Genomic DNA, 26,599 nt, shown 5'->3' with positions numbered 1-26,599 from the left:
CTCTCTTGTCACAGGGGAACACAAACCCCTGGAAAAAAGCTTTCATTTTTAAGTGGGGATCCTTTCCTTTTTGTTCCAGGGGCCCTTATTTTACTGCTACTTCCTTCCTGTAACTCCCCTGCCTGTCTTTGGCACTGCAGGTGATGTCGTGTTTACCAGAGATGTGTTCTTGCCCACCCTGAGCTTCTCAGATAAATTGCTCAGCTTATGCAAACAGGTCTGGTGTTTACTCTGTGCTGTGCCACTGTCACAGCAACCAGGGTCAGAAATGAATTGAAGTGTGGGTCATAAATAGAAATAGGTTTGACTTGGAAACTCGAGATAAAATCTGTTATCCAGATCATCTGACTCCAAATTGCCCCACGCTGCAGGACAAGCCCACGACATGCAGGGTTTGTTTTTGCTTTAAATGCTGAGGGATCTTTAACACAGAAGGAGCAGAGATGTGGGCTTGTGTGCATGCCAGGATGGGCTTTGTGTTTATGTGGGTGGGAGTGAAATAAAATACTAAATCTTTGAGCCTGATGCAGATTTTCTATTAGAATGCTGCTCTTTTTATAAACAGCTTGATTGCACATTTCACTTCCCCCTTACTGTGGTGCCATAGGAGGCATTTCTTACCCCCCTCCTTTTCAGAACAAGAGAATGGATGGAAATCTCATCCTCTATTTTCATAATGGGCTTTTCCTGGGTTTGGAGGGTGGTTTGAAAAGGGAAAATCACACTGAGATGGATTCCATTACCTAGAAATCACATGCCAAATGAAGAGTTCATCCTTTTAAAAGGATTTTTGGTTTTAGCCAATCTTTCTAATTTTGAGGACTGATTCAGACTCTTTAATGCTGATAGTGACCAGAGATGATTTTGTGAAATGGCACATTTAGGAAAATTGAGTGGGTCAAAGAGCTGTTGTTTCCACAGGGAAGTTTTTAAGCAATGCAATAGGAAAAAGAGGCAAGGGAACAGTTCTTCAGCAGGTAAACAGGCACTCATCACCTTCAAAAGCTCCTTCAATACTAACAAATAAGGTCATTTTATATAAAATAAAATTTCAAGCTAAATTTATTGATGCTAAGTTGTATGAGTAGCTTTTAGCACTATCTGTGCCATTTGGCAGTATGATTATCTATTAGGATAGAGTTTAAAACCTGGGAAATATTTCTAATTTGGGCCTCAAAGGGAACAATGCTGTTGTTGTTCTGCTCAAAGCCTGACCAGTGGTATTGATCTCAGAGTGATTAAAAAGTTTGATCTGTTTTCGCTCCTTTTGAACACAATTTTCCTAATTGTGGCTATTTCCAGCTGCATTTTCTTGTGTTGTAACATCCTGCATTAAAGAAAATGCCATCTGGCTAAACTTCACATCCTTTTCCATGATGATGAATGGCATTTTACTGCCTACCCAGATAGCTCCAACGTGCATACACTCAGCCCTGGGAAAAAAAAAAAGCTATTTATTAAATCACTTTCCGCTGCACCTGCAGAATCTCAGTAAAGCCCCACAGAATCTCCGTGACATATAATTAAAAAAGCCAGGCTAAAAGTCTCATTTTTCTAATCACTTGAAGCAAGGCAGAAGCATTTACTGCTGCTTTACTCAAGGACAGCTTTTCCTCTTTCTGCCCATGTCAGCAATCAGACCAACCCAGTTAGTACAAAAATACAGCTTTGGCTGTAGGCACAACTTTATCTGCATTATTGCCTGGATGTGTAGGAATATGGGCTGTAAAGTGTCCTGAAATGCTGCTGTGCAGTGGAGAAACAGATCCAGAAGGAATTGACCCATTTTCCCCCATGTGGGATCCAGAAGGAATTGACCCATTTTCCCCCATTTGGGAAGTCCTTCCCTTCTCCAAAATTGCTGTATTAACTCAATGGCTTTATTACTTTAGGGAGCTTCTCAGGTAAGGGAGATGGGTGAAACACCACCCAGGCATTTCAGCACTCTGTTATTTTTCAGGAACAGGCTGGAGGGATGGCAGGGAAATGGAGGTGCAGAAAAGAGGGCTGGTAACTCCTGATCCCAGCTGAGATACCCAGCACAGGCTGCTTGGCCCCCCTTCAGCAGGACCTGCGAGCCAAGAGCAAACCCTGAGCAAGAGACTCCACACTTGAAGGCTCTGCTTGTTTACTCAGGTAAATGAAATGTGCTGATCTGCACTCTGGAGTGCCTTGGAGAATGTGTATTTCCGGGGCTGCTGAATCAGGTTCTTCTCTCCTCTATAAATACTGGTATCCCACTTGTCATTGAGGAGTAGCTGGATTATTGTGGCCTGTGCTGCCCCTGCCCTCCATTCTTTGCAGAGAGAGTGCTCAGGCATTGGAATGGGCTGCCCAGAGAGGGGGTGGATTCCCCATCCCTGGAAGTTTTCCAACTGAGCTTGGCCGTGGCACTGAGTGCCATGATCTGGTAAAGGGACTGGAGTTGGACCAAGGGTTGGACTTGATGATCTCATAGGGCTTTTCCAATCCAATTCATTCTATGATTCTATGATATTCTGTGTTTCTGTCTAAATACTCTGGTGTGCAGGGCTGGCCTGAGTTCAGCTTCCAGCCAGATGTTGCAGCACAAGGCAATTCCTCACCCTGCTGCTGCCCCTCACACAGCAGCAGCAGCACAGCTCTTGCTGCAGGGTATCAAGAGAAAGCTGGGCTTGAACCTGGACCTCCCCACAATCCTTAATTTCCATGAAATGGTCCTTCTGTTCCTCATCAATTATATTAAATTCCCCCACCCCCATCACTGCAGGCACCACAGAGGTGTTTGCAGGCTGAGGATGGAGCTCACTGAAGCTTTGAAAAATACAACACACACGGCAGGATTTGGAAGGGAACAGGAAGAGCTGCCTTAGCTCAGCGTTATCAATCAGAGCACAATTAGCTGAAACCAGACTGATCCACTTCTGTGCTGATTCCACCAATTTCATCAGTCCTCCCTCTGCCAGAAGCAAGAAGGCAGCTCCCTCTAGTGATGTGAGAAAATATGTCAACCAGCAGTTTAGGGCAAAGATGTTACATCAAATACATTTTCCTTGTAATTCACATTAAAATTCTGCATTCTAAGAGTGATGGAAAACATTCCATTTGCTTTCCTACTGCAAATTACTTTAAAGCAGTAGCCATGCTTGAACTTCAACATACAGAAAACTCTTTTTTAAGAGTTCATTTTTGCTTAAACTTTGCTTATCTCTCAAATACAAAAAAAAAGGAAAGGAAAAAGTGTGCTCTGATGAAATGAGATTTCTGACTCATTTAGTCCAGTCTGGCTCATTAGGCCAATCACAAGGCCATAGGAAGGGGCACAGGAAAATGTTGGGTTTATTTTAAATCATCTACTTCTCTAATTTAATAGCAATATAGAAAATTGGGTACTGTCTGCTCTATTCAGAAGTGTCAAGGAAAGTGTAGCTCATCTCCTCAGCTCCCTGTGGAAGAGACCTGGTGGTCTGGCAGGAAGGATGGAAATATTTTAGGCAGTGGCGTAATGTGCAAACCACTTCTGTATCAGCTCACTTGGTTATACCAAGTGTTGTGCCTAAACTGAATAGAAATGCACATCAGAATTATGTGAAATAGTTCCCAGAGATACCTGTGGAGTCAACTGTTCACCACAGCATGTGCTTGTAGGGTTTGCAGTTCTGAATTTTATACTGGCTCTGTTTAAAAAGAAAATTTGACCGTTCAGGGCAAGTTCAGTCTTACTCCAGGTAGTAACAGTTACAAACATTTGGGGGGCATCTGCTTCTTATACTGTGCTTTCTGATGTTTGAAAACGAAATCTATTATTTTGTAAGTATTTTCACTGCAGAAAACTTTCCATGCCTTTGGCATAGCAAGTGGAAATTAGATGATAAATGTATCCTTTAAAGGCAAATATGTGTGTTTGGCAGCAGTTGTGCAACTGCACCTCATTGTGCTGCACATGCAGGGTGATTTCTGTGCTCTCTGAAAGGACAGGACCCACTGCTGGGGCGATGCCTCAGAGCAGACAATGCAGCCTCGTGGCTGAATGCCCCAGTCCTGCTCAGGGTGCTGAACAGACCCACTTGTGACCCATATTTCAAACCCACATTGTCTCCAGTGTGACAGTTCTGTGCCTCATCTGCAGCAGCCTCACAGCCCAGCCTTGGGCTCCAGCACTGACAGCTCCTGCAAACACTCAGGGAAGGTGAAGGTTCCTCCTGGCACAGACACAGAGCAGCAGTTCCCATTGTGGGTGTGGGGAATAGAGGATAGCAGGGTCTTTTTACCAGATCAGGGCCCTACTTATTAATAGTAAATAAATGCATTGTGTTTTACTTGTGGTAAACACTTCAGACAACAGACTTGCTGTCCAATCCTGTAGGATGCCCTCCTGGTCTCTGGGGGTAGGGAGAAGCATAGTAAACAATACTGGCTTCTCTACCACCTCAAAATCCAATATTATGTATAAAATGTTGTGGGGAAAACAATGAAGAATCCTTAATAAGAGCAAAGGCTTTTTGTAAGTCCCCTCTTTGAGGAAAGGTTATCTGATCTTGTTCTTTTGTCTCAGAAAAGCCCTTAAAACAATGCACCATCTGCTCCTGTTTGGTGGAAGCAGGCAGAGATCTCTTGGTCTGCACGCTACTGTTTGTCATTTAACCCTTTCAGCCACAAACTTTCCCTTGTTTCCATGCAAACCTTTGCTCTGGGCAGAAGTGGCAATGCCCTGCACCATGTCCTTGGCCAGCCCTGAGCTCCCTGCAGATCTCTGCACCCACCCTGCACCCTTTGGAACCCCTGCTCCCCTTGGTGCCTCCTGCTGTACAAGCAGGACAATATCCCACACTGCCCTGATGTGGTAATTATGAAGAATTAATTGCAAGGCTCCTGGAGAACTCCAGATGAATCTGGGAGGTGTTGGAAATGTCTCTGAGCTCAATGGGGTTTGTTCCATCAGGGCCTGTCTGTCCCTGTCCCTGTGAGGTGATGCTGAACTCACCCTGTGAGACAGCACAGCCCAGCATGGGAAAGGCAAAGAGTTTCTTTTGCATTTTATGCAATTTTAATAAAACTTTCACATTACCTGTTCAATTGTAAAGGAATGTTGAAGGTACACATTTTCATATATTCATTCTTACCTTCAATACGTGGAACATGAACTATCTATTTGAAATTCTGCCTCACCCCAGAAGTGTTTTCAGCACTAGCCAGAATCATTAGCAAGAATTCTCTCGCAATGAAGGACTATTCATTCTATTGCAACATCATAAGAAGTACCTTGGGAGGGCACCGAGTGCCCCCCATGCTCTGACCCCCTGGGAGATGCCACCTTACCCAAGGCCTGCTCAGAGCCATCAGTCTCAGCTCGGGTGCTCAGAGCAGCAGAGGGCTGGAAGCTCAGGCTGTCAGGGATCTTCAGGCTCTCTTCAGGAGACTGGTTGGTCTTTTCCTCTTGGTTCTGAACCTCCAAAATCGTCCTACATGGATAGTGATCCCCCTGGGCTGTGAGTCCTCTCTGCGGGCTGTGTCAAGGGAACAACAACAATTACTACAGTTTGAGATTATGCATCTGTCTGAGCAATCTTTTGAACTAAAAAAAAATGGTTATTTCACTTTAAAAGAAACTACTAGATTCTGTTTCATGGAAACAAAAATCTCCCTGAAAAGTCATACCTGCCAATGTACAAAATCTTCTTTTTTGTACCTTGATGTTGTCAAGAAAGGCAAAGCACTCATTTTTACCTGCTCTAATTACTGCCCAGAAAGAGCTGGATATTTTCAACCTGATGGTAAATAGAAACAACAACCTTGCAGTTTGGAAGCTTAATTTATGAGGGTTGCATTGTACAATCTGTACCATTGTTGGGACTTGGTTGCACAATCTGAACCTTGGCAAAGAAACCTGTTTAGAAACACAAAGTACTGAGCTCTGTTCCAGCGTTTCTGGGGCTTGTGCTGAGCGTGGCTGGGGCCCAACTCAGATCTGCTGCTGAGAGACACACTTCAACCTTTCAACACGATGCCAGCACCAAGTCCTGCAGAGGAAGATCTCAGCTAACTGGTTTGACTTGGTTTTGGCCTTAGTTAACAATCTGAGCTTAACTAAAAAGATTAGGAAAGAAGGTGTGAAAATGGACATTTATTGATCAAGCCTGGACTGAAACACACGCAGAGACACCAAGACACTGAAATGGTGACAGATGTTTCCTGTTTTATACAGGAAAATGAACGTGGAATTTTTTTTTTTAATCAGCAATCAGCTTAGGGAAATCTTATTTCATTTTTCTCGTTAATAAGCTTTGCTTTGTTTTTCATGACCCAGAAACTGCTAAAACGATTAGAAACAGCTTCCACTAACGTGTCTTGGATGTGGTCTTCAGGAAGTGGGAGCAAAGGTGCATGAGAGAGAAGGAGAAGAGGAAACAGGGGGAAAGGAGTCTTAATATTCATAAATGTGCTGAGTTTTGCCTCTGCATTTGTGTTGTGACAGTTTTTAGTCACTGTTTTCTTTGGCTATTTAAAAATGCCTACTCCTGTTTGGGGAGACTTGCCAAGGTCTGAATCCAAGCCTGCCTGTGTCCTGGGGAGGACATCAGTGGAAGCCAGTGCAGATTCAATAGGAAATATTTGGTTTACACAGGAGTGCCCAGCAACACCTGCCCTCCAGACAACCAGCCCTGCAGTGGGCATCAACCAGCACAATTCCCAAATGAGGCTCTTTAGGTTTGCACCAGCTAAAGAGAAAGTGCTATTTGGTCCACAGGGGAAGGCAGAGCTGTGATCCAACTGTTTCAGGCCATTACCCTCTGCCACAGCCCCTGAGGCCACCCAGAGCAATTTCAAATCTAAATTTATGGCAGAAGTGTGAGAACTGGTTTTGTCTCACTCATAGAGGTAACCAAAACAAAGTGAGGATGGAATTACATCCATGTTTTCTGGCAGTTTGGAGAATTCCCATCAGTGAGTCATTTGCATCAGCAACAAACCCCCGTCAGCCGCCCCTGTGACTGCAGAGCAGCCAGGCATGAAATGGGAACATTTCCTATGAAAACAGGCACCTGTGGGATTGGAGCATGAACAGGAGTCGCTGCTCTCAGAGCTGTAATTAAACATGCAAACAGAAAGCTGTGCTGTTGGAAGTGGCTGTGGAAAGGGTCATGTTCAAGAGCGCTGCGTTTGAAGCACTGGATGTTTTGTGTTGGTGAATGAGGTTGGTGAACAGTTTTAACAGGTGGCTTTGTTCACATGAACTCTTGGAGAGAATGTCTGTTGTAGCCAACTGTGGATTTGTAACTCACTGGCAGCAACAGTGGAATTCAGAGCATAAACCCAATCCAGCTGATTTTACCATCACATTTTCTGACCCAGCTCCAGCTATGTCAGTGATGAGCTGCACAGGCACAGCACTGACCCTTTGTGGAGCACAGCCCTGGGAAATTTGGTGTGCAAATCAAAAGACAGGATCCCTTCACTTCCTTCTTCCACAATGCAGTTCAGGCACTCACAGTGCAAATGTTCCAGAGCAAGAGAAATTATGACCCTGGAAAGTTCCTCAGCCACCTCCTTTGCTGACAGAGGTGACTGGTGCTCCTTTACCATGTGGCTCTCTCTGTTCTGATCTGTGTGCCTTAGTGTGACTCAGTTGATAAAGGATCAGCTTCAGGAGTAACTTGTTCACTGGAGCCTCACCATGTCCCTGCTGCCGTGTGCCACCCCCTGCTGTGTGCCAAAGGACTCCCCTCCCCTTCTGCTTCCCATGGGTGAGCGTGCAAGGCTTCAGGAAAGGTGCAAAATCAAACTCTAGGTTATGTGCAAATAATAGCTGGGAAAAAAAGACAGGCTTTTACTTTGAACCTTTGAATTCCCTACTTTACCAGTAGCTAAGAAAGGGTGGTGGTCTTTCCTTTATATTGTCCCCTTGCTGTCACTGCTGCTGCATCAGAGGGAGCCCTCAGCCCATGGGGAGATGAGTATGGAGTCATGCACAATATAGCAACCCTTTCCACTTGTAATCTCTAAATACAGCAATATTTTATCTGCAAGTAGCTCTCCTCATCTTTTGAAGCAGCACTTGCAACAGGGTTATGATTTATTGTTTGAGAGGTTTTATTGGTGCTTTTTTCAGTGATGCTCTGAGGACTCCCTTGGACTCGGCTGCTCGAACACACGGGAGCTTTGCTTTCCCAGTAATTGCATTGTTGGGGAATCACTGCAATCTGTCTTATCTCTGCTTGGTCTGATGCTCACCCCTCACAGCTGGGGACTGTTCCCATTGGGGCCCACGGGGGTTCTGCCCCTGCCTGCCATTCCTGTGAGTGAGGGTGGCACAGAAACACAACCAGAGTGATGGACCCATGACTGGTGGTCTGTGCTCCCCAAGGTGCAGTGCAGACACAGCTCTGACTGTCCCCACTGCAAACTCTGAGTGGCCAGAGCTCATGTTTTATACATTTGCCTTCTTCTGGGACAGGACAGCTCCATAATCCTTGCAACTGATCTCTTGGATCAGAAATCAGCCCAACTCTTGTGAATGTGGTAGCTGTGCCCAAAGAACAGGGGTTTAACTCTTGGTAATGCCAGTAATTACAGTTCATAACTTTGGTAAGCTGAGCTGCCTGGGCTTCTCTCTCCAATTTTCGTTTTCCAAATGTTTACTTTGCTCTGTAAAGCTGTAAACAATCTTCTTAAAAAGAATGCTGTGCCTAATATCTCACCTTCAGTTGAAAAAACCAAAACATGCTCTTTTCCCCACCAGAGCTCTCTGCAGTTCAGCTGCAGGTGGGTTGGCACAGCCAGCCTGGTCCCAGGCACCAGAGCAGTGCCCATGGAGCACAGCCAGCCCATCCCTACCTGGCAGCATCCCACAGCACCAACACCTTGTCCTTCCCCTGAACAGGATGCAGGGGACACGGTGGCCAGTTTGCTGCACAAATGTCCTTTCTTTGGTAATGCCTGTCCAGGTGATATTTAATCTTCCAGGGCTCGGGGGATTTATTCTCTAAGGGAAGATGTTTCTGCAGCTCCTGGGGGGGGCTCTGGCTTTGTCCTTCTCTGTGGCTGGGCAGGACAAGCTCCAACCTGAAGGCAGTGATGGTGTCTGAGCTAACAGGGCCCTTCATGGTCCTCTTTGTCACCAGAGATGACCCCCTGGCGCAGTTACAGGAATATGTCTTTGCTCTCCAAGACATGGACTGCTGTCTACATTCAATTTTTAATTAACGTAGGCTGAAAACAACCTCCATGAATGCAATCCTTCTGTCTCCAATTCCTGCTTCCCAGCCCGTTTCCCACAATAACCACTTCCCTCTGACACGAGTGCTGTCCAAGGAAAGATGCTGTGCATGGGCAGGTGTTGCTCACACAGAGCTGCAATACTCGGAATTTTTCACTCGCTTTTGGAGCGAAGTGAGTGAAAACAAGCACTAGAAATGAATTTGTCCCGTGCAGTTGATCGGAGCACTCGTTAATCCCCGCACGGAGATCAGGGGACCGTACCCGGGTGCCCGAAGGGACCCTCGGTCCGACCCGCTGGCGCTGCCCGCGGCTGCCGCGCCCCCCGGCGGCGGCAGAGGGGAACGGCACCCACCGCGCCGGGGCCCATCGGTCCCGGAGATCCGTCGGTACTGGGCGATCCATCGGTGCCGGGGGATGCACAGCCCCGGGGGATCCATCGGTCCCAGGGATCCATCGGTCCCGAGGGATTCACCACCCCCGGGCACCCACAGCCCGGGGGATGCACAGCCCCGGGGATGCCTCTGCTCGCGGGGGGGGAGGGGAAAGCAGCGCTCCCGCGGACAGGAGTGCAGGGCTGGGCTGCCCCGAGAGACATCTCTGTTCCCAGCACTCCCTCCTGCTCGGCAGGTCCAGCTCCACCTCTCCAAAACTCCAGCCGAACCCTCCCCATTGATCCACCGCTCCCTACAAATAGGAGGTTCCCTCTATTCGTGTGGCCAAACCTGCCTGCTCGGCAATTCTCTGGGTGAGGAGCACAGGGCTGTCTGCTCCATGCTGAATTGGTGCTATTTATTTGAAGTGCATGTGCATGTGGCACATGTAGCAGAAAATGATATATCCAGCTTTGTTTACCTTCCAGAGAGGAATCTGTGAGCTGGAGAGGCTGGGCTGGCTATTGGCTTTCCATGCCAGGGGTTTATGTCCACCTCGGAGCCTTTACTCACAGGGAAACCTTTTAAAGAGACAAATGAAGGCATTTAATAAATATGCTTTTTGTAGAAATGAAATGGCCCAGCTTTGGCATCTATTCACTGCCTCCCTATGTGTGAGCAATAACTTCCATACAGCTCTGCTTATCCACAAATTTCCAAGTAGGTGGGGTCAGGTGTGTAATTCCTTCCTTACTTTTGGGAATTAAGAGATGTAGTTTCACAGGAGAAGAAAGCAAAGCCTAGAAGACCCAGTACTCAGGGATTTTCCAGGACACAACACTTCCAACAGCCAAGGGGAGGTGAAGCTTAACCACCACTTTGCAGCTCTGACAGACTTGGGCAATGGCACCTGAGAGTCCCTGTTGGATTGTGTCAATAGGATTTACCTTGCAATGTGTTGCTCAGGTCTCCCCCAGTGCTGAGGTGCCTCTGTGCTGTGCTGTGAATGATCCAGGGGAATTCTTTCCTCTCAGAACTCCCACCAGGCAAAGGAGTGGGCATTTCCTGCTGCCTGTCCAGGGCTGTTGCTCCCTCAGTGCTACCCACAAGTCTAACCCTGTCCAGTCCAGGAAATTCCCTGCTGGGTGACACACATAGCACATCAGGATCAGCAACATCCAGAAGCATTTGTGCAGTCATTTTCCTGTCTAGCTTATCTCTGGAAGTCTCAGGTTCTGGGACAGAAGAGGAGTCATTGTGAAGATCCAAAGTTGTCTGTGTTGATGTTTTGTCAGCAGAGTCTTTAACCCAGCTTTCTGCACTCAGCCTCTTAGTTGTCATGTCAATCTTTTCTTCTAGTTCCTTGGACAGACTATGAATGGCTTTCACTCGATCCTGTTTGCTTCTGTAAGGAGAAAGTTCAGAAATCAAGTCCTTGGAGAAAGGTTTTGCATTGTCCTGAGGAGGGGAAAATCTCAGAGGAGGTGAAGGCAGAGCTGGGGGACAGCACTCCCTCAAATCCTCACTGAGAAAGCAGCATTCACATCCCAGGGGTTCTGGAGGAGCCAATGCCTCTCCTTTTTTAGGGGATTGAGCAGATTCTGGAAGTTGATTCCTGTTAAAAAACAAAAGAGAGAAATATGTCTGTAGTGTGTTCTGAGAAAGTGCCTTTATTACTGCTTTTGAAGTCTGAGTACCTGCCTGTGTGATCTCTGTGCAGTAGAGGGCAGGGTGTTCCATCCAGCCAGGCCATGGAACTCCTCCCCAGGATTCCCCCACTGCTTTGCTCCTGGAAGAGAAGAGCCATCAGTGTAAGCACCAAGCAGCTGCCAACAGGAGGGTAGTATTTGGCTTTTGTCCCACTTAATAATTGACTCATGTAACTGGAAAACTGCTCATACTACAAACAAACCTGTTCTTTCAGCTCAGGCAATGGAGATTTCCAGGATTTTGGCCCCGAAGTTGAGAGTTGCAGCCCTGCTAATGAGCTCAGCAGTTCTTGCCATGATTAGAAATTAATTGCTCTGTTTCTCTACATAAAACTTTTCCTCCCTGACACTTCAAAGCATTTGAATGAAGTGTTTCATGTCCTACCCAGTGCTGTGCTGATCAAGATTGGAGGGGTTTCAAGCTGCCACTCCTGGATGACTTACATGCTCAAGGTCACACTGAGGATTTCCTTTTGCAGGAGCTGCTTTCCCAATGAGCTTGTACATCTGGTCAGGACAGGATTTCTTCCCAATGGCTTCTTTCTGTTTCCTGTACACCTCTTGCAGTCTCTTCTTCCTCATCTCTGCAGCCTCCACCAAAGACTTTTTCTCTTTGAGGAGTTTTCTCTTCCTTTCTTCCTTTTTTCTATTCATAAATTCCCGAACGATTTCAGGGCTGTAGGGGTGAGGGTTTTTCAGGTTTACCCTCCTCTTTGAAGGGTGCTTCAGGTTTTCTTTCTCAGATGCTCTCTGTGCAGGGCTGCTCAAGCCTTTCAGCCTCTGAGGAGATGCACTTTTCCCTCTGCTGCAGCTTCCTGGGGTGCTGGGCTTGGCTCCCTCTGGCATTAGTGAGGGTTGTGCCCTTTCCCCACAGAAGGCAGAGGGAGTTATGCCCCAAAGTCCAGGTGGAGGAGAATGGAGCCCTAGGAATTGCTGCAGAACAATCCCTGGGGATCCCTTTCCTTTTGCAGTATCTTTTGGGAGTCTGGTAGGTCTGTTCCCATCATGGGACTGGAAGTGGAAGGTGCTGAGTGCTTGGTTTGTATCCTCAGTTGTTGCATTGCTGCCCCTTCCCACAGCCCTCCAGCTCTGGAATTCAGGGCTCTTCCCCACAGGGTCCCTTCCCTTGTCTCTCCAGCTGTTTTCCATCACTGGTATTGTCTCAAATCCTCTGCCAGGTTCTGTGGGAAACATTTGGAAACAACAGCAGTGTTATTACTCCAAAGAGTACCAGTTCCTGTCTCTATCATGTGCATCTCAAAACCTGCTCAGGGTCTGGGGACTGTTGGCATGAACAGCCCAGACTTGGACATCTGCTGTGCAAACTGGGATGTTCAAGTGAGAAGGCAACTCTGCAAAGGTGAAATGGGAAGTTGTAGTGGCCAATGGTTAGTGCAAGAGTCATTAAAGGAAGGTGCTTGGAAGGGCCTGGAAACTTTTTGTTTCAATTAGGTTTATTAAATCAGGTTTTTGTTTGTGTGCCAAAACAACCAGAGAGGCAGCTGTACCAAAAGTGTTTGCTGTGCTCTGCTCTTCAGCTCTGCTCCTCAGGTTTGGAAATTCAGGGGGTGGGCCAAGCAACTTTCTAGCCAACTTCTGTCCTTCTCTCCATGCAGAAGCACCAGGCAGCTTTGCACCTGAAACAAGCATTTGTTTTGAATTATTAACCCCTCAAATGTTCTGTGAAAGAAAATTGTAGCTCTATTAAAAGTCTTTTTTAATGGTGAATTCCAGGAATTACACTCAAGGTGTTGGGAGATCTCAAACGTTTCAGTCAGAGCAGGTTTAAAAAAAAAAAGTTGGTGTTATTTTGCTAATAGAAGGTTTTTAAAGCACTCCAGCCTTGGTGGCTCTCACCCTGCCAGGGTCTACTCAACTTTTTCATGAATCAGATGAGGGCAACATATGAAGGTTTGGTGGTTTCCTAAGGCTTTACCATTAGTATTTATATAATTTATCACTTCTACTGTGTTCACACAGATCTTACAAGTTTTACTCAGAAAACACCGACTCTCAGAGTCCTCAAAAACATTAAGAGGTTGGGACATCAACCTGAGAAAACCTGAGAGCATCCTGAGACAGCTGGGGCTTGCTGGGCACCAGCACACTGGAGAACTGGAGGGAAGTGGAGAACAAAGTCATTCTTTCCCTTGTGATTGCTTCAAATCACTGGAGCAAACTAATTAATTTTTAAGTGGTGAGACTCAGCAGGATGTGGTGTGGAAGGATCAATGGCTGACACAGGAACGAGGGACAATGTGGAATGCAGATACAAACGATGCAGAACGAGGCACAAACAAATTCCTCCTGCTTAATACGTGGTGTCACATTATAGACAACATTTATCACTGTTTTACTTCATAATTTCAGGTTGCATTCACAGCATGCCAATACCTGTACAATTATGTATTTATTGCAAACCAGCACGAGGTGACTAAACAGGTATTTAGTTGGACTTTGCATGGAAATCCTCCCCCACCAACTTCTCCCCCAATTAAAATATTCAAGCTATTTCAGAGTGTGTTGGGCTCAGGAGGGCTGGATCCAGCCCTGTCTTTAAGGATCACTTTCTGTATTACTTTGTTTCCTAGTTTAGCAGTACTAAAGATGAAGGATGCATTTCTTTTCCACACTGTCTTAGTTTCTCTGAATGCACCCAATTAATAGGTAGATCTAACAATGTTTCACCATGTTGGATTTCAATTAGATCTCTTTATCTGCACAGTGTTCATTAACTACAGAAACTGTGATGCTAAAGTTCAAGAGCAGCCTGAATTTCTGAGGAGAACAGTTGAGAGACGAAAACCTTTTGATTTAAATGTTCTCCTGGGGTTTTTTTTCCCCCCCCATCTATGAACAGATGAATATTTTATAGTTGTTGTGACTTAATTTTTTGTTAACTACAGCAAATTTATAATTCATCAAATTCCTGAGTACTCAGGCTCTGACCCCTGCCCCTCATTCATCTCTTTGTAGCCCTGCCTTGGCTCTTTCCCTGACAGAAACTAATAGCCAATAAAGACACCCTGACACTGGCAGTTACAATGATAAATGCCTCACGTGCCTTGGTCTTATTATGACCCACTCTCAGAGGAAGATCAAGCCATTTTTCAAACAATCCATTAAAACAAAAAAAAAAAAAGGAGAGAGAAGGAAATTATTACATATTTCATGCATTTTAAATCATACTTAGGCAGGAGAGCACAGGATGCCACTCTGCTCATCATTTCATATGCAGACTGTTGGATTTTTTCTCTGGTTTCACACAAGTTGCTTCCCTGGTAACTTGGCTGGTGTGAAGTACCACCCACAGCACTTCCACTATTTGCCCAGAAAATCTGAATGCAACCACCTCTATGCAAAGGCACAGCATTAGGTGGGTAAAATTACCCCAGGAATTCAAATCTACCCTCAGGCCCATCAAATAAAACTGAGAATTAGCAACTGAGACTCTTGTTCCCATTGTTGATTTTGTAGTTCAGCTCTGGAAAATTCATCTGACTTTTCCCTGCTTTGATTCAGTGCCTGTTTGGCAGGAAATCCCTGCCTTTGGTGACACTCCATTCATCAGGGAACACAGGACTGAGCAGGTGACAGGCAGCTCTTCCCACTGAGAATATATGACTTATTTTCCATTTCTGATGATTTTTAATCCTGGCAGGTCTGGGATTCAATGGTGGGACAGACTCACAGGTACCAAAGGCTGGGTTTGGGTGATACCAGTGGGCACAGACAAAGCCTGTGGCAAATGCTCTGCCATGCAGTGCCTGGGGGCTCTCTGTGTGAAGGGACTTGCCAAACCTTCCCACAGAAAGTGGGATTGGGTGGCCAGTCTGACACCTCATTCTGGAGGCTCAGCACGATTCACCAGCAGCTAACCCAGAAATTCAGCCTTTTCACCCTGTGCTGCCAGGGTTCATCTTCTGCCTCCTTGCAGAAATTATCTGTGTCTGTTCCCTCAGTGGTTTTCTTTGGCACCTGCTTGGTACAACCTGTTTGGGGCTCAGCTGTGGATCCTGGTTTTGGTGTTCATTTTGGCAGGTGAATTTCCAGATCCCACCAACTTGCAGTAGTTTTGTCCATCAGACCATGTAATTTCTCATGGTTTTCATCCTTACCTTTCCCTGCCCCTGGTCTCTCCAGGACAGAGGACTTGGGTGGAGGCAGTCTCTGGCTTTGTGTTTGGGTCCTCTGTGCTGAGCTTCTCCCTCTTTGGTCTTTAGTCAGGAGGGGAAATAAAACACAGACAGGAATTAGTGTGCACCTGAAAACAAACTTCAGGCATCGCTGAACCAGCAAACCAATCCCAGTCCCAGTCCCTGGGAACACAAAACAGGAGCCTTTTTAATGAAACTGGTCCCCAAACAAGCAGGACTGCTGGGTTTGTTTGTGGTACAGATGTCCCAGCAGAGGAGGCACTGGCCTGGATCCATCCCTGAGGTTTTATCCCTGTCTGTCCATACAACAGAGTGCTCTGACCTAACTGGGATATCCAGGGGGCAATGGGACACTTCCCTTGGATCTCTGGATATCCAGACTAACAGAGCAAACACTGATGCTTGGGCAAGTTACCCCATTGCTAACCTGGGATCTTGGGTGCTTTTTTATTGTCCCTTTTATTGTCCCTCTCTGCCTGGTATTCTGTGCTCTGCATCAGGCAAGAGAGCAGAGCAGGTTCAGAGCACTAAAACCAAGACAAACAGATCTTTGAGACCCATCAGGCTACAAGGAGCTGTGCAGATGCTGCAGTTCAACAGCACTGAGCTCCTGGACAGTGGAAAACAGAGGTTTTCCCTGGGCTGGAGAGCAGGAGTCTGGCAGAGGGAACACCTGGCAGAGCAGCTGTGACACTGTCCCCAGTGGTGGGGACAGGCAGACACACTGAGCAAGGGCCACCAGGACTGGGTGTCTGGAGCTGTTCACCCTCAGCCTGTTCTGCAAGTTGAGTAGTTTGGTAGTTCCCAACTCAGTTAAATAAGGTGATCTGGGTTAAAATAAAACCAACCTTTCCTTGGGATGTCCAAAAGAGGCTCAGCCTGGATTGTGGCTTTGGCCTCTGGGTGTTGGGAGGGGTAACCTGACACAAAGTGCTGCCTGAGGGAGCTGCACAGGGAGGTGGCAGTGGGGACGTGTGGCTGTCACAGTGCCCAGGGAGGCACCAAAACACTCCTCCAATCACCCCTTAAGTGGAGACAGGGAGCAAATCCAAGGGAAATGCCCATGGGGGCTGGTGGGGTGTGACAGGGATCCCAGTGCCCACTGAATTAACACTAATGCTATTACAGCAATAAGATTTATTGTGTGCAGCTTTCCAGCTCCTCTTCCCCAGCCCCACATTCCCTCAGTAATCCCCTTGGCTGAGCAGGCTCAGGGCTCTCCCCAGGCAGGGCTGGCTCCACACTCCATGCCTTGCTCAGCAACCTGAGGTCTCAAACCACACTGAACTGAGGTGACAGCTGTACATGGATGGTTCTTCAGCCCCAAATTTAGCAGCAAAGCAGGATAAGGACAGCCTAATAATCTTTGCTTTCAGATCCACACTAGTTCCACAGACTGAACTGTTAAATCCCCTGTAATGCCTCTGAACTGCACAATTCCTGCTGTAAATACCTGCCCTGCTGTGCTGCTGTTTCCCATCCCATGCTTTACACGTGGCTAAAGGATGTGGGAGGAAAGGCAAGAAAATAGATTTGCACCAAATTCTTTAGTATTTTCTGGAAAGAAATGAATGAACTTATGCATGTTGGGGAGTAAATCCAGTGGAGAAGTGACCTGAGGGAGCAGGGTGGGCTGTACAGCCCAGGGAGTTCTGGAGCTGCAGCAGTGAATGGATTTATCCCAAGAACATCAGTGGTGTCCAGCAGGTAGCAAAGTGTGGGGTGGAAGCTGTGTGGGAAGTTACTCAGCTGTGCCACTGCTGGGTAAGACACAGCTCCAGCTTTTCTCCAGAGATTCCAGACTATCACTGACCTCTGTAAGCTGGAGCAGGAGGAGCAGAGCCCACCCTGCACACCTTTCTCTTCAGGGCTCTGTTTGCCATTGGCTCTTGAGCAGAAATGAGGTGTTTCTGCTCCCGAGGTGCTGCTTGTTGCTTTCTCTTCTGCTCCTGGATCCTCTTCTTGAGTTGCTCCAACTTATTTTGGGGTGATTTTGTCCACAGCTCTTCCAGTTTCTGGTCACTGGCCTTGCTGGCTGGTGGCAGGTGGCATGTGGGAGGGAGGAGAGCCATGGGCATGGGAGTGTTGGTCCAGTTGCCACCTGGGACAGCCAGAAATGACCTGCTCCCTGCAGGGGAGTGAGGTGGGTGATGAAGGGAGCAGGCAGGTTTTTCCTTCTGTACTGTGTGACCTCTTGGATCTGCCTGATCCCAGAAATTGTCCCTTCTTGGTCTGTCCAGGTTCTTTGCAGGAGTCCATGTCCCAGCTGTGCCTTTGCCACCCACAGCCCAGTCCCTGGCAGGGCTGGAAGGAGCAGAGCGTGAGGCTTCCCTGAGGGACAGAGGGATCATTCTGGAAGAGCCAGAGGTCCCAGCAGGGCTCTCAGTCCAACAGATCTGTGTCCAGGAGGGGGTCAGAGCAGCAGGGCTTCCCTTCCTTAAGAAAAAGAAACCCAAGGTTGAGTATATAGGATGCATATTAAATTGGTCAATACATTAACAAGAATGGTGCTGAGTTTCCACAACCTGCTCTGGTGGTGACCTCAGTGTCTCCACAGACTCAACACTTTGCCAGTCACCAGAAGTTTGGCAAACAAAGAGAATATTTGGGAAGTCCAATGCAAACCGTGTCTGATAAGAGCAATGAGGAGCAAGGGCAGACACAGAGAGCTGATGGCAGGGATTGCCTTCCCCCAGTGCCCTGTTGGTCAGCATTTCTCAGGGTCAGACTGTCTGGTGACTTTTTAATTTTTTCTCCTAAATAGTAAGGTGATAACATTTTCCTGAAGTCCTGCATCCCAGAATTTTAAATCCCTTTCTGTGTGCCTTCATCTCTTCATGCCCCAGGTACATCCAGGTTATTATTTACCTGCAGCCTGGAGGGATCTCAGTGCTCTTTTTCTCACTCAGAGCTGTTTCATCTTTGTTCCTCTCACCATCTACAGCACAGCAAAACCACCTCAGTGTCAGAAATGTTCCTTAACCATTACATTCAAACAGCCCCTTTCACTGGGGACTATTCCCCCACCAAACCTGGGTAACATTTCATTCCCACTTAGAAAGGGGCTGCCAGGATTGCAGTTCTGGGATGGAACAGGGAGAGTTTGGTGTCCAAATCTCTCTCTAGGCTGTCTCTGTGCCACCCAGGGCAGACTGAGGATTTGCCACCAGCTTGCACAGAAACCTGGGCTACCTCTAGTCCCCAGTGTCCATAAATCCCATAGGATTTGGTGTTAAAGTGTCCTCCAGCAGGTCAGATCTCACCCTTGTCATTTAAACCCAATTCCAAACACCCATCTCATCTGTCCCTCCCTTGTTCAAATGGGTTGGAAAGAAGAAAAGGAGTTTCCCATGCAAAACCAAAACTCCATCAAGAGTTCAGCTCACACCTCTCTTGTTATCCCTGTTCCCAAGAGCAGGATCCAGGCAGGGATCCACTTCCATGGGCATGGCACAAAGGACAAAAGAACAGAAATAAACTGCTGAAACTGCTCCCAGCCAAAAGGCCAACTCAAAAACAAATACCCAGCAGATGCAAAAATATTAAGTGAAGTCTGTCCTTGTCATTAGGTTCTAAAAGTCTTCTGGAATTTGGATAGATTCCCTGCTTTTTTCCTTCTCCCTCTTTATCTTTTAGAAATGATTCTAAGCACACTATGTGTTTCCTTCTAAAGTTAGCAAACAAAATGATGCATTTGCATCACTTCAGTTATCTCTGGGGAAAAAACCTCAGAGGAGAAGCCCAATTTTCTGCCTGAGCTCTCCCCAGCAAGGTGTGACTCCGTGTGCCTCATGATATTTTGCTGGGAACATACAGAAAACTGATGCAAACAGACACCTCCCTCACTAAAGAGGGTTTTTCACTCTCTCCTGTCACCCTCCCTTCCCTCCAGCACCAAAGCAATCCCATCTCAGCAGTTTCCCAGTAACTCAGAACTCACCAAAGCTCTTCTCGTGCCAAAGCTTTCTTCTGGCTGCCTGAGATTTGGCACCACTCCATGTTTGATGATAAAATTTGTTTTCAATCCTTTGTAGCTGTGAAAAGGCAGATTTGTCTTTTGAAGGGTGACATATGTTTGTTGGGTTTTTTTTTTCCCCTGGTAGCTTTTTGCTGGCACACACTGCAGCTCTGATTAATTTTGCAGTTACTGTGTAAATACTGGCATGTCTGAGCATGTTCCATGTGGCATTTCCTACAGTTGGAAGGAATGCAGTTGACTGGGAAGATAAGACATGAAATCACCTCTCTCCTTTATTTCACTTTGCATGTATTTGTGCCACGGATTTTTGCTGATGTTTTTAAGCCAAGAGCAACTCCAGCAGTGGGATTCTGGTGTCAGGCTCTGCTGGGCAAGCAACACCCCATGAATTTGGATAATATTATGCATTTATTCAATAAGTATCAGTTCCTGATATCAACACCATCATGTTCCCTACTCAGAGGATGATAAGATGGAGAATTCAGGATGTCCCAGCTGTTTTTCTGCTCAGGGCTTCAACCACAACCAAGGCCAAGCTTTGTCTGCTCTTGTCATTTATTTTGAAGAGTGTTGTGAAACTGGATAAGATTCCTGGCTTTCCCCTTTAACCTCTTTTTGTTAGTTATTAATATATTATTAATCATATTGAGCAAATGATTCAAGGGCTGAGCTGTTGATTGGGAAAGAATAACCCACATGGCACAGTTACATGTTTCAATGACAATGTTTCATTGAAGGAAACTCTGTGCAGGTGATGCACAGGGAGCTGACAGAGAGTGACAAAGGTTTGGGACAGAAAGAGTTCCCTGAACCACCTACCACTGCTTTGGCCTCCTGGACACTCTTCCAAGCCAAGGCCACATCTGTGGAGTCAAGAGAGGAAAGATGTTTCAGCATCAATTCAGATCACAGTGGCTGAAACACAGAAAAATGGTGTATTTCACTGTGTGTTTGGGTCTGGCAGAGCTAATGCTCTCTGGGCTATCTTAGTGTTTATCCAGCAGATCCTTGCTGACTTTAGCACAAATTTAAGAATTTCCCAATTCAGTCCTATTTGTGGGAGCTAATTACAAAAAAAACTGACACAGAGGATTATTTGTGGGAGCAAGAATAGCTCATGTCTTTGTAGGGAGGAACACCAAAGTGACACAGCAGATCAAGAGAAGCTCCTGGTGTGAACTTGTTGAACACATTCCACAGAAGTTGAGCTGGGATGATTTTAGGCTGAGGAAGATTCACAGAGCAGATTTTTGTTAAAAAGCAGCATGAAATTGAGAGCTTTGGTGCTGCTGGAAAAGCTCTGAGCAGTTATAAAACTGTCCAGCACTCTCCAAACTTCAAAGTACTTGCTCCATTATGCCTGAAGTTGTGCAACTCAGATTAAACTAAGCACTAAAGTGAGAAATTCTTGGTTTAAAATAAAGTCACCCAAGTCTCTCAAGGACTGTACAGAGAAGATGGAAGCTCATTGCCCACATACCAGCCAGAGGATCCAGTTCTCCAGGTGCAAAGCTGTTGTTCATCTCTTAGCTGTGCTGTAGCTCTGCTTATTTGGTATCCACCTCTGAAACAGCCATGCAAGAGAACGAGTCATTGCTGTCCCTTGAGAGCAGCCTGGAAAATTCTGATGTCTATATATATAAATATATACACAGATTTTCTCATCTGTAATTGCTGACTGCCCATAAAGACCCTCACAATTGACATTTCTGTGGTGTTTGCGAATGTTACCTGGTATTACTCATTTTCTCAGCATTATGAAGGAGTCTCAGGACAGACAGGGATATGACAGAGCAGGTAAATGTCCTGCCCTGGGTCAATCCACCCTGAAGAGCTGCCTTGGGAGCTCAGGGCATCCCCCTGAGGAGTGACTGTGTGGTCAGAGAGGCAGGAGAAACAGCTCCCTCCTACATCCCTCCATTACTGCCTGTTCAACACTTACCTTGGGAAGCCTCAGCCATGCATGGATCAAAGTCTCCTCTTAGGAGCTGTGGAAAAGCACTTTAGAGATGATCTGCAGTCCTTCTCCAGTGGCTCATCCCAGAAGAAACTTCCAAAGGTGTGAGAAAGGTCTCAGCACTGAACATCCCATGCGCTGCTCCTTCCCTGGGCTCACTCCCTGGTACCAGCTGGGAATGCAGAGGAGACACTGCAGGTCAGTCCCTGCCCTGCCCATGAGTCCTGGCAGGAGTGGGAGGACATCCACAGGAGTGTCCCAGCCCAGAGGAGTGTCCCCAACCCAGAGGAGTGTCCCCAGCCCAGAGGAGTGTCCCCAGCCACGGTCACACCTTTGTTTGGGCCCCTCTGTGCAGAGCAACAGTGGCCACAGCACGGGGAGAGCTGCTGGGGGCAGAAGAGAACACAAATAGCAACAAGAGGCGCCTGAACGCTGATCTCAGCCTGCAAACACGTGGCAAGATGCCAGAGGATTTCTGGACAAGCCCTTGTGTCCTTTCCAGAAGATGCCAGGACTGGATGGCTGCAGGGAGAGGGCGGGGTGGCCAGCCCAGGGACCAGGTGGGAGCAGCTCTGCAGTTCTGGGGTGCCAGAGCAGGGAGAGAAACCAAACCCATCCGAGTCCCCATCCAAGGGCATCTTCCCTCATTGCAGGGCAGCTCTTGCCATTCCAGAGCATCTCTGCTCACACCTCCCTCTGGGGGCTCCTCCAGCCTTTTGTCCTGCTCTCAGCAGCACTCTTTGGCACACCCAAATCCCTGGGCTCAGCAGAGCAGGGGGTTTAATTTTGGGGGTTTATTTGGGAAAAAAAAAACAATTTCAAAAGCATTTCTGGTCTCTGCGATTATAAACAAAAGCTTGAGAAAGTAAAATACATGTACGTTAAAGTCTCAGATAAGGCTTTTCCCCCGCTGTGGGTGTCAGTCCTTTAAGTGTCACGAGTTTTAAGTGTGTTTGAAACTGGGGTAACCATTCTGGTTCGTCAGGTCCTGCCGTTTTGGGTTTTCCAGAGGGAACAGTTTGATCAGCCAACAGCAGAGGGCAAACACAGCTCACAGACCGGAGATGCAGCGCTCAGCGCTGAGAGGCTCCAGGTGCCAGTGTCTGCCAGGACAACCAGGGGACGGCAGGTGCCACCCTGGGCAGAGACAACCTGGAACGGGAAGGAGCAGAAAACCTCTCACTACAGCAGTGATTCACTTTCCTTTTCGTGCTTTTCTGATGGACTTCAATGGGCTGTGACATCCTGGACTGAGCCTGCCAGTGCATCTCCTAAACCCTCCCAAAAGTGTGGCTGAGCAGCCCTGAGGGCACATCTCACCTGGTGCCTCTGTTTGCTGCCCTTCTGGAGATGTGGTAACAACCAAAAGTACTACAATCAACAAACAATCAGATCAGGCTGATCATTCAGTGCTGCTTCTCTTCCTTGGTTGGATGGTCCTCAGACATTGGTTTCCTGTGGAATTTTTCCATTTGTGAACTTTAAATTGGCTTCCCACAAACATCCTCTCATCTCATCTCATCTCATCTCATCATCCTCTCCTCTCATATACTGAAGCAGGTCCCAAGGCTATCCTTGTCCTTGGCTCAGATATTCATGGAAGGCATTGGAACACAAGAAAAATGAACAAGCAGGGATAAAACACATTTCTTCTCACCCCACAGCACTGGCCATCACTTACTCTGCTGGGGTAGAATCTCAGTGAGTGCCCTGAGGAGACACTCTGTGTCCTCTCCTCCCACCCCACTGCAGAGCAGAGCAATCTGTGCACTGTCCCATCAGCATTTTGGTTTATATGGACTCTGGCTCTTTTATGTGGTTTATATCCTCAATTATTTGTTCATTTTTTTGTAATTGTGCAGATTAAGCTGCAATGTCAATATTGTAAGTGCTCGTTACTGCTGGAAAGCTCTCAGAGGGTGAGGCAGGACACTGGCACCACATCCTGTCATGTCCATGGATCCTTGTGGGCTCTGGAGAAGTCGCCCTGAAGGAACAGCCTCCGAGTGCTAATCTAATGACTGTCCCTGCAGGCTGTGCTCAGACACCCCCAGCACTTCAGCTCTCCAAGTCTGACCAAACATGGAATTCCTGAGCTGCAGCCTGGAGTCACAAAATTCCTGTTTCAAGTCTAACCAAACACAGAATTCCTGAGCTCCAGGCTGGAGTCTCAAAGTTCCCACTTCAAGCTGTTCCAAGCCAACGTTTGGGCCTGATTAGAGGGTTCAGAGCTGGGAATGCAGCTCCTGTCCAAGAGGGGAGCCACAGCTATTCTGTGTGAGGAGAGCCCTAATTGCAGTCTGGGGGCTCAGGGGCAGCCGCTGTGCCAAGGGAATTGCTCCATCAGGGAGGGCAGAGCACACGATGTGCAGCCTCAGCAGTGGATGGAGATCTGGGAACATGGGAAGCTGTGACAGCAACCAGGAAAGCCCAGGGCTGGTCCCAACCTGCTGGGCTGGTGGAGGAGCCAAGTGGAGCAGGAATGCCCACGCTGTGACAGGCAGAGCTTCTCCAGTCCCTCAGGTCACACTGGAGCCTATTTTGGAACCGTATTTCCTCGGCAAGCTGTTGGAGCTCTCAGGAGCCAGCAGAGTGACAGATTGCCAGCGTGTTGTGCTGCACATCTTGGAGTGTTAGACCACAAATCTGCTGAGAGATGGAGTGAAACCTCTCCCTGGGCCAAATCCCCCTTCTGCAGTGTGTGAAACTCCCAAGTCAGGGAGCCAAGTGTGAGCCGAGGCAGACGGGAGCAAAGCCATCAGGATTTGTGTTTCAGGAGCCAGCAATGTCCAGTTCTGAGCTGCTGACTCCACAGCTCCTGGCACAGGGAACTGAGGCAGGATTAGGCCCTGTGTTTCCAACCCTGTGGCATTTATGAGGCATCAGCCCCCAAACTCTGAATTTTCCCTAAGACATACTCAAACTACCACCCCCTCACTTTAGCAGGTTACACAACAGGCTATCACACACCCAGGGGAGGTTTTACAAAAGCCATTTTAGGCTTTTTTCTGGAAAGGATATTGTGAAGTTTTTCATCTAAGAATCTCAAGAGAGATGCAGCCAGCCCACCACTGGGGGTTATCCTATGGGAGAAAATTGTCCAGGTAGGGATCTCTGCCTTTTCCCAGGCAGCACATTCTACTGCTGTTCCACTTGCACACCTGATGGTGAGTGGGGCCAGAACTGCCCCATGGTGGCACTTGGAGCTCCAATGTGGATTTCTGGGGTTTCTGCAAGGCAAAGGCAAGTGGGTTTGGTAATGACTTAACCCTGCATGAGGCTCTTTGGAGTCTGGAGGTTTCTCTGAACTGGTTCAGGCTGCAGATTCATCTCCCAGAGGCGTCAGGTTCTGCTGCTGTGCCCTGTCACTGCTTGGGAAATATTTCACCCAACAACCCACAAGGCCTAGCAAAATTCAGGAAGTGCAGATGAGTGTGACCCAAACCCAGAAATCCCTCCTAAGTCTCTGTGTTTTGAAATTTTTGCACCCACCAGAGCTGCTCTAAGGATCTCAGAAACAATAATCCCCACCTGTAGCAGACACGCTCCTTTATTATCTCACTGTGCTTTGTGGGAATGTTGTGAGTTCCCTCACTTTGGGGAAATATGTCCAGCTGAAAGGAAAGGAAATGGTACCTCTTTTGTTGATTTTTCTTTACAGTGCCTGACTAAGCAATTTGCATTGAAACCATTTCCACAGCAATTCTCAGTCAGCAAACAATCGAAGCCCAAACCCAGACTTCAATTGCAGGTTGGATGTGACATGAATTTCGTGGTGAGCACATGGTGGGAAGAGGCAGCAGATAAAAAAAAAAGCAAGTGTACTCCTCTGAAGTCTGACAGCCAAGGGCCCAATCCTGCAGCCACTGAAATCCATGGCAAAACATCAGCTGAAGTTAAAAGGGACACCTAAAAAATTGGGATTTGATTTGAACCTGCAAAGAGCTTTGGGTTGACCACAACACTTTGGAGTAATTCTTAACAGTGCTTATCATCTCTCAAATCAGCAGCACAGGACTGAGATGAACGAGCTGCCCCATTAGTGATGCCTTGTCAGAGTTTCTGAGATAAGACACAAATTTCTTCCTCTGCAGGTTAGTTGTAAGATATCAGTATTCATGTAAAACACTCAGAGATGCAGGGGAGGAATCTGACCCTGGCTGCAGAATTTTGGCTGGTACCACTGACAGTGTTTCCTCTTTTTTTTCTTTTCTTCAGTCCTAGCAGATTAAATTCCTAATTCCTTCCCACATTGTCAGGACCCAGCAGATCCTTTTGCCATGGTCTGTGCCACACACCCAGTTACTGGGTTGCACTGAGTGCTGCTCAGAGAAGAGCTCAGGTGGAGGTGGGAGGTTGCCACGAGGCTGTCCTGAGCCTGGGGAAGGATTTGATGCAATAGAGATAGGCTTCCTTTGCTTGGATTGCAGCCAGAAACACGAGGGAATATTAAGCTTGTATTTTCCTATTGATGTCCTAAAATAACAGGAGTAATGTGTGTCAGGGAAGAACCAGACCTTCAGAATATGTGGATGTTTTGCTGCCTGCCAAGTGATGTGTGGAAAAGGGCGAGTGTTCTCTTGGTGTGCTAAAACACAGATCTATCATCCAGTTATTGGGGGAGAGGGTGTTAAGGTAGGAAATAGCTGTCCATGGCCCATTTGGGGTTTATTGCTATCAGTAGGAGACTCTGTGAATGGAATCTGAAGGGACCAGGGGGGGCTGCCTGCACTGTGCACTGGAATGTGGGAGAGCACAGCATTGCCATGGAAACACGCTGGAGTAAATGGGGCTCTCCAGCTGCAGCAGAGGATTTAGAGTGCCAGGCTGGCAGTGGGCAATTTAAATCACCAATCCACAGGTAAAATGGCACATTTTCCTTCCACATTGTCCCCTTGCACTGTAAAGTGATGAAGGGTGGGTGAGTGGTGGGAATTGCAGTACAGAGTTATGAGGTCCCTTAGAGCTTGACCTAAAACAGCAGCTGATGGCGAGATTCTTGTGGCTGTTGGTGGGGGCTGGAGCAGGTTTGTGTTCCCTGTGCCCCAGCCAGAGCAGCAGGCACAAGGATGCCCCATACCCATGCCCAACACACTCAGAGGAAGGAGAAACAGTGTGTTCCCTGCTTGACAACCCGCAGAGGAAATCCCCACAGCTCAGGAGTGCCCCCAGTTTGTGCTGTTGGTTTGGAGCTGGGGAAGAGTCCACCTGGTACAAGCCCCCAAACC

General features: G+C 47.4%; 1 protein-coding gene across 6 annotated transcripts in view; it reads right to left on the bottom strand.

Annotated features, from left to right (window-relative positions):
* The window catches only part of CCDC187 (coiled-coil domain containing 187), a 38,479-nt gene extending 16,888 nt beyond the window's left edge, over window positions 1–21,591 (bottom strand). For 3 of the 6 annotated variants that reach the window (XM_071574515.1, XM_071574518.1, XM_071574521.1), the window contains exons 1-13: window positions 21,357–21,591; window positions 20,895–20,978; window positions 20,234–20,277; window positions 19,376–19,469; window positions 18,304–18,373; window positions 17,249–17,871; window positions 15,397–15,495; window positions 12,787–12,915; window positions 11,723–12,459; window positions 11,267–11,358; window positions 10,517–11,184; window positions 10,051–10,150; window positions 5,299–5,486 (exon numbers count right to left, since the gene is read on the bottom strand). In XM_071574515.1, the coding sequence (XP_071430616.1) occupies window positions 5,299–5,486; window positions 10,051–10,150; window positions 10,517–11,184; window positions 11,267–11,358; window positions 11,723–12,459; window positions 12,787–12,915; window positions 15,397–15,495; window positions 17,249–17,871; window positions 18,304–18,373; window positions 19,376–19,469; window positions 20,234–20,277; window positions 20,895–20,937 (2,887 nt within the window). In that variant the 5' untranslated portion in view covers window positions 20,938–20,978; window positions 21,357–21,591. Of the gene's footprint in view, window positions 1–5,298; window positions 5,487–10,050; window positions 10,151–10,516; window positions 11,185–11,266; window positions 11,359–11,722; window positions 12,460–12,786; window positions 12,916–15,396; window positions 15,496–17,248; window positions 17,872–18,303; window positions 18,374–19,375; window positions 19,470–20,233; window positions 20,330–20,894; window positions 20,979–21,356 lie in introns of those variants that run through there. The other 3 variants (XM_071574519.1, XM_071574517.1, XM_071574520.1) reach the window with 3 other exon arrangements.
* Window positions 21,592–26,599: the final 5,008 nt, after the last annotated feature.

The sequence above is a fragment of the Pithys albifrons genome, chromosome 20 (assembly GCF_047495875.1).
Source record: "Pithys albifrons albifrons isolate INPA30051 chromosome 20, PitAlb_v1, whole genome shotgun sequence".
Lineage (NCBI taxonomy): Eukaryota > Metazoa > Chordata > Aves > Passeriformes > Thamnophilidae > Pithys > Pithys albifrons.
Note: the sequence above shows the minus strand (reverse complement) of the source record. Positions and strands in the feature narration are given on the sequence as shown.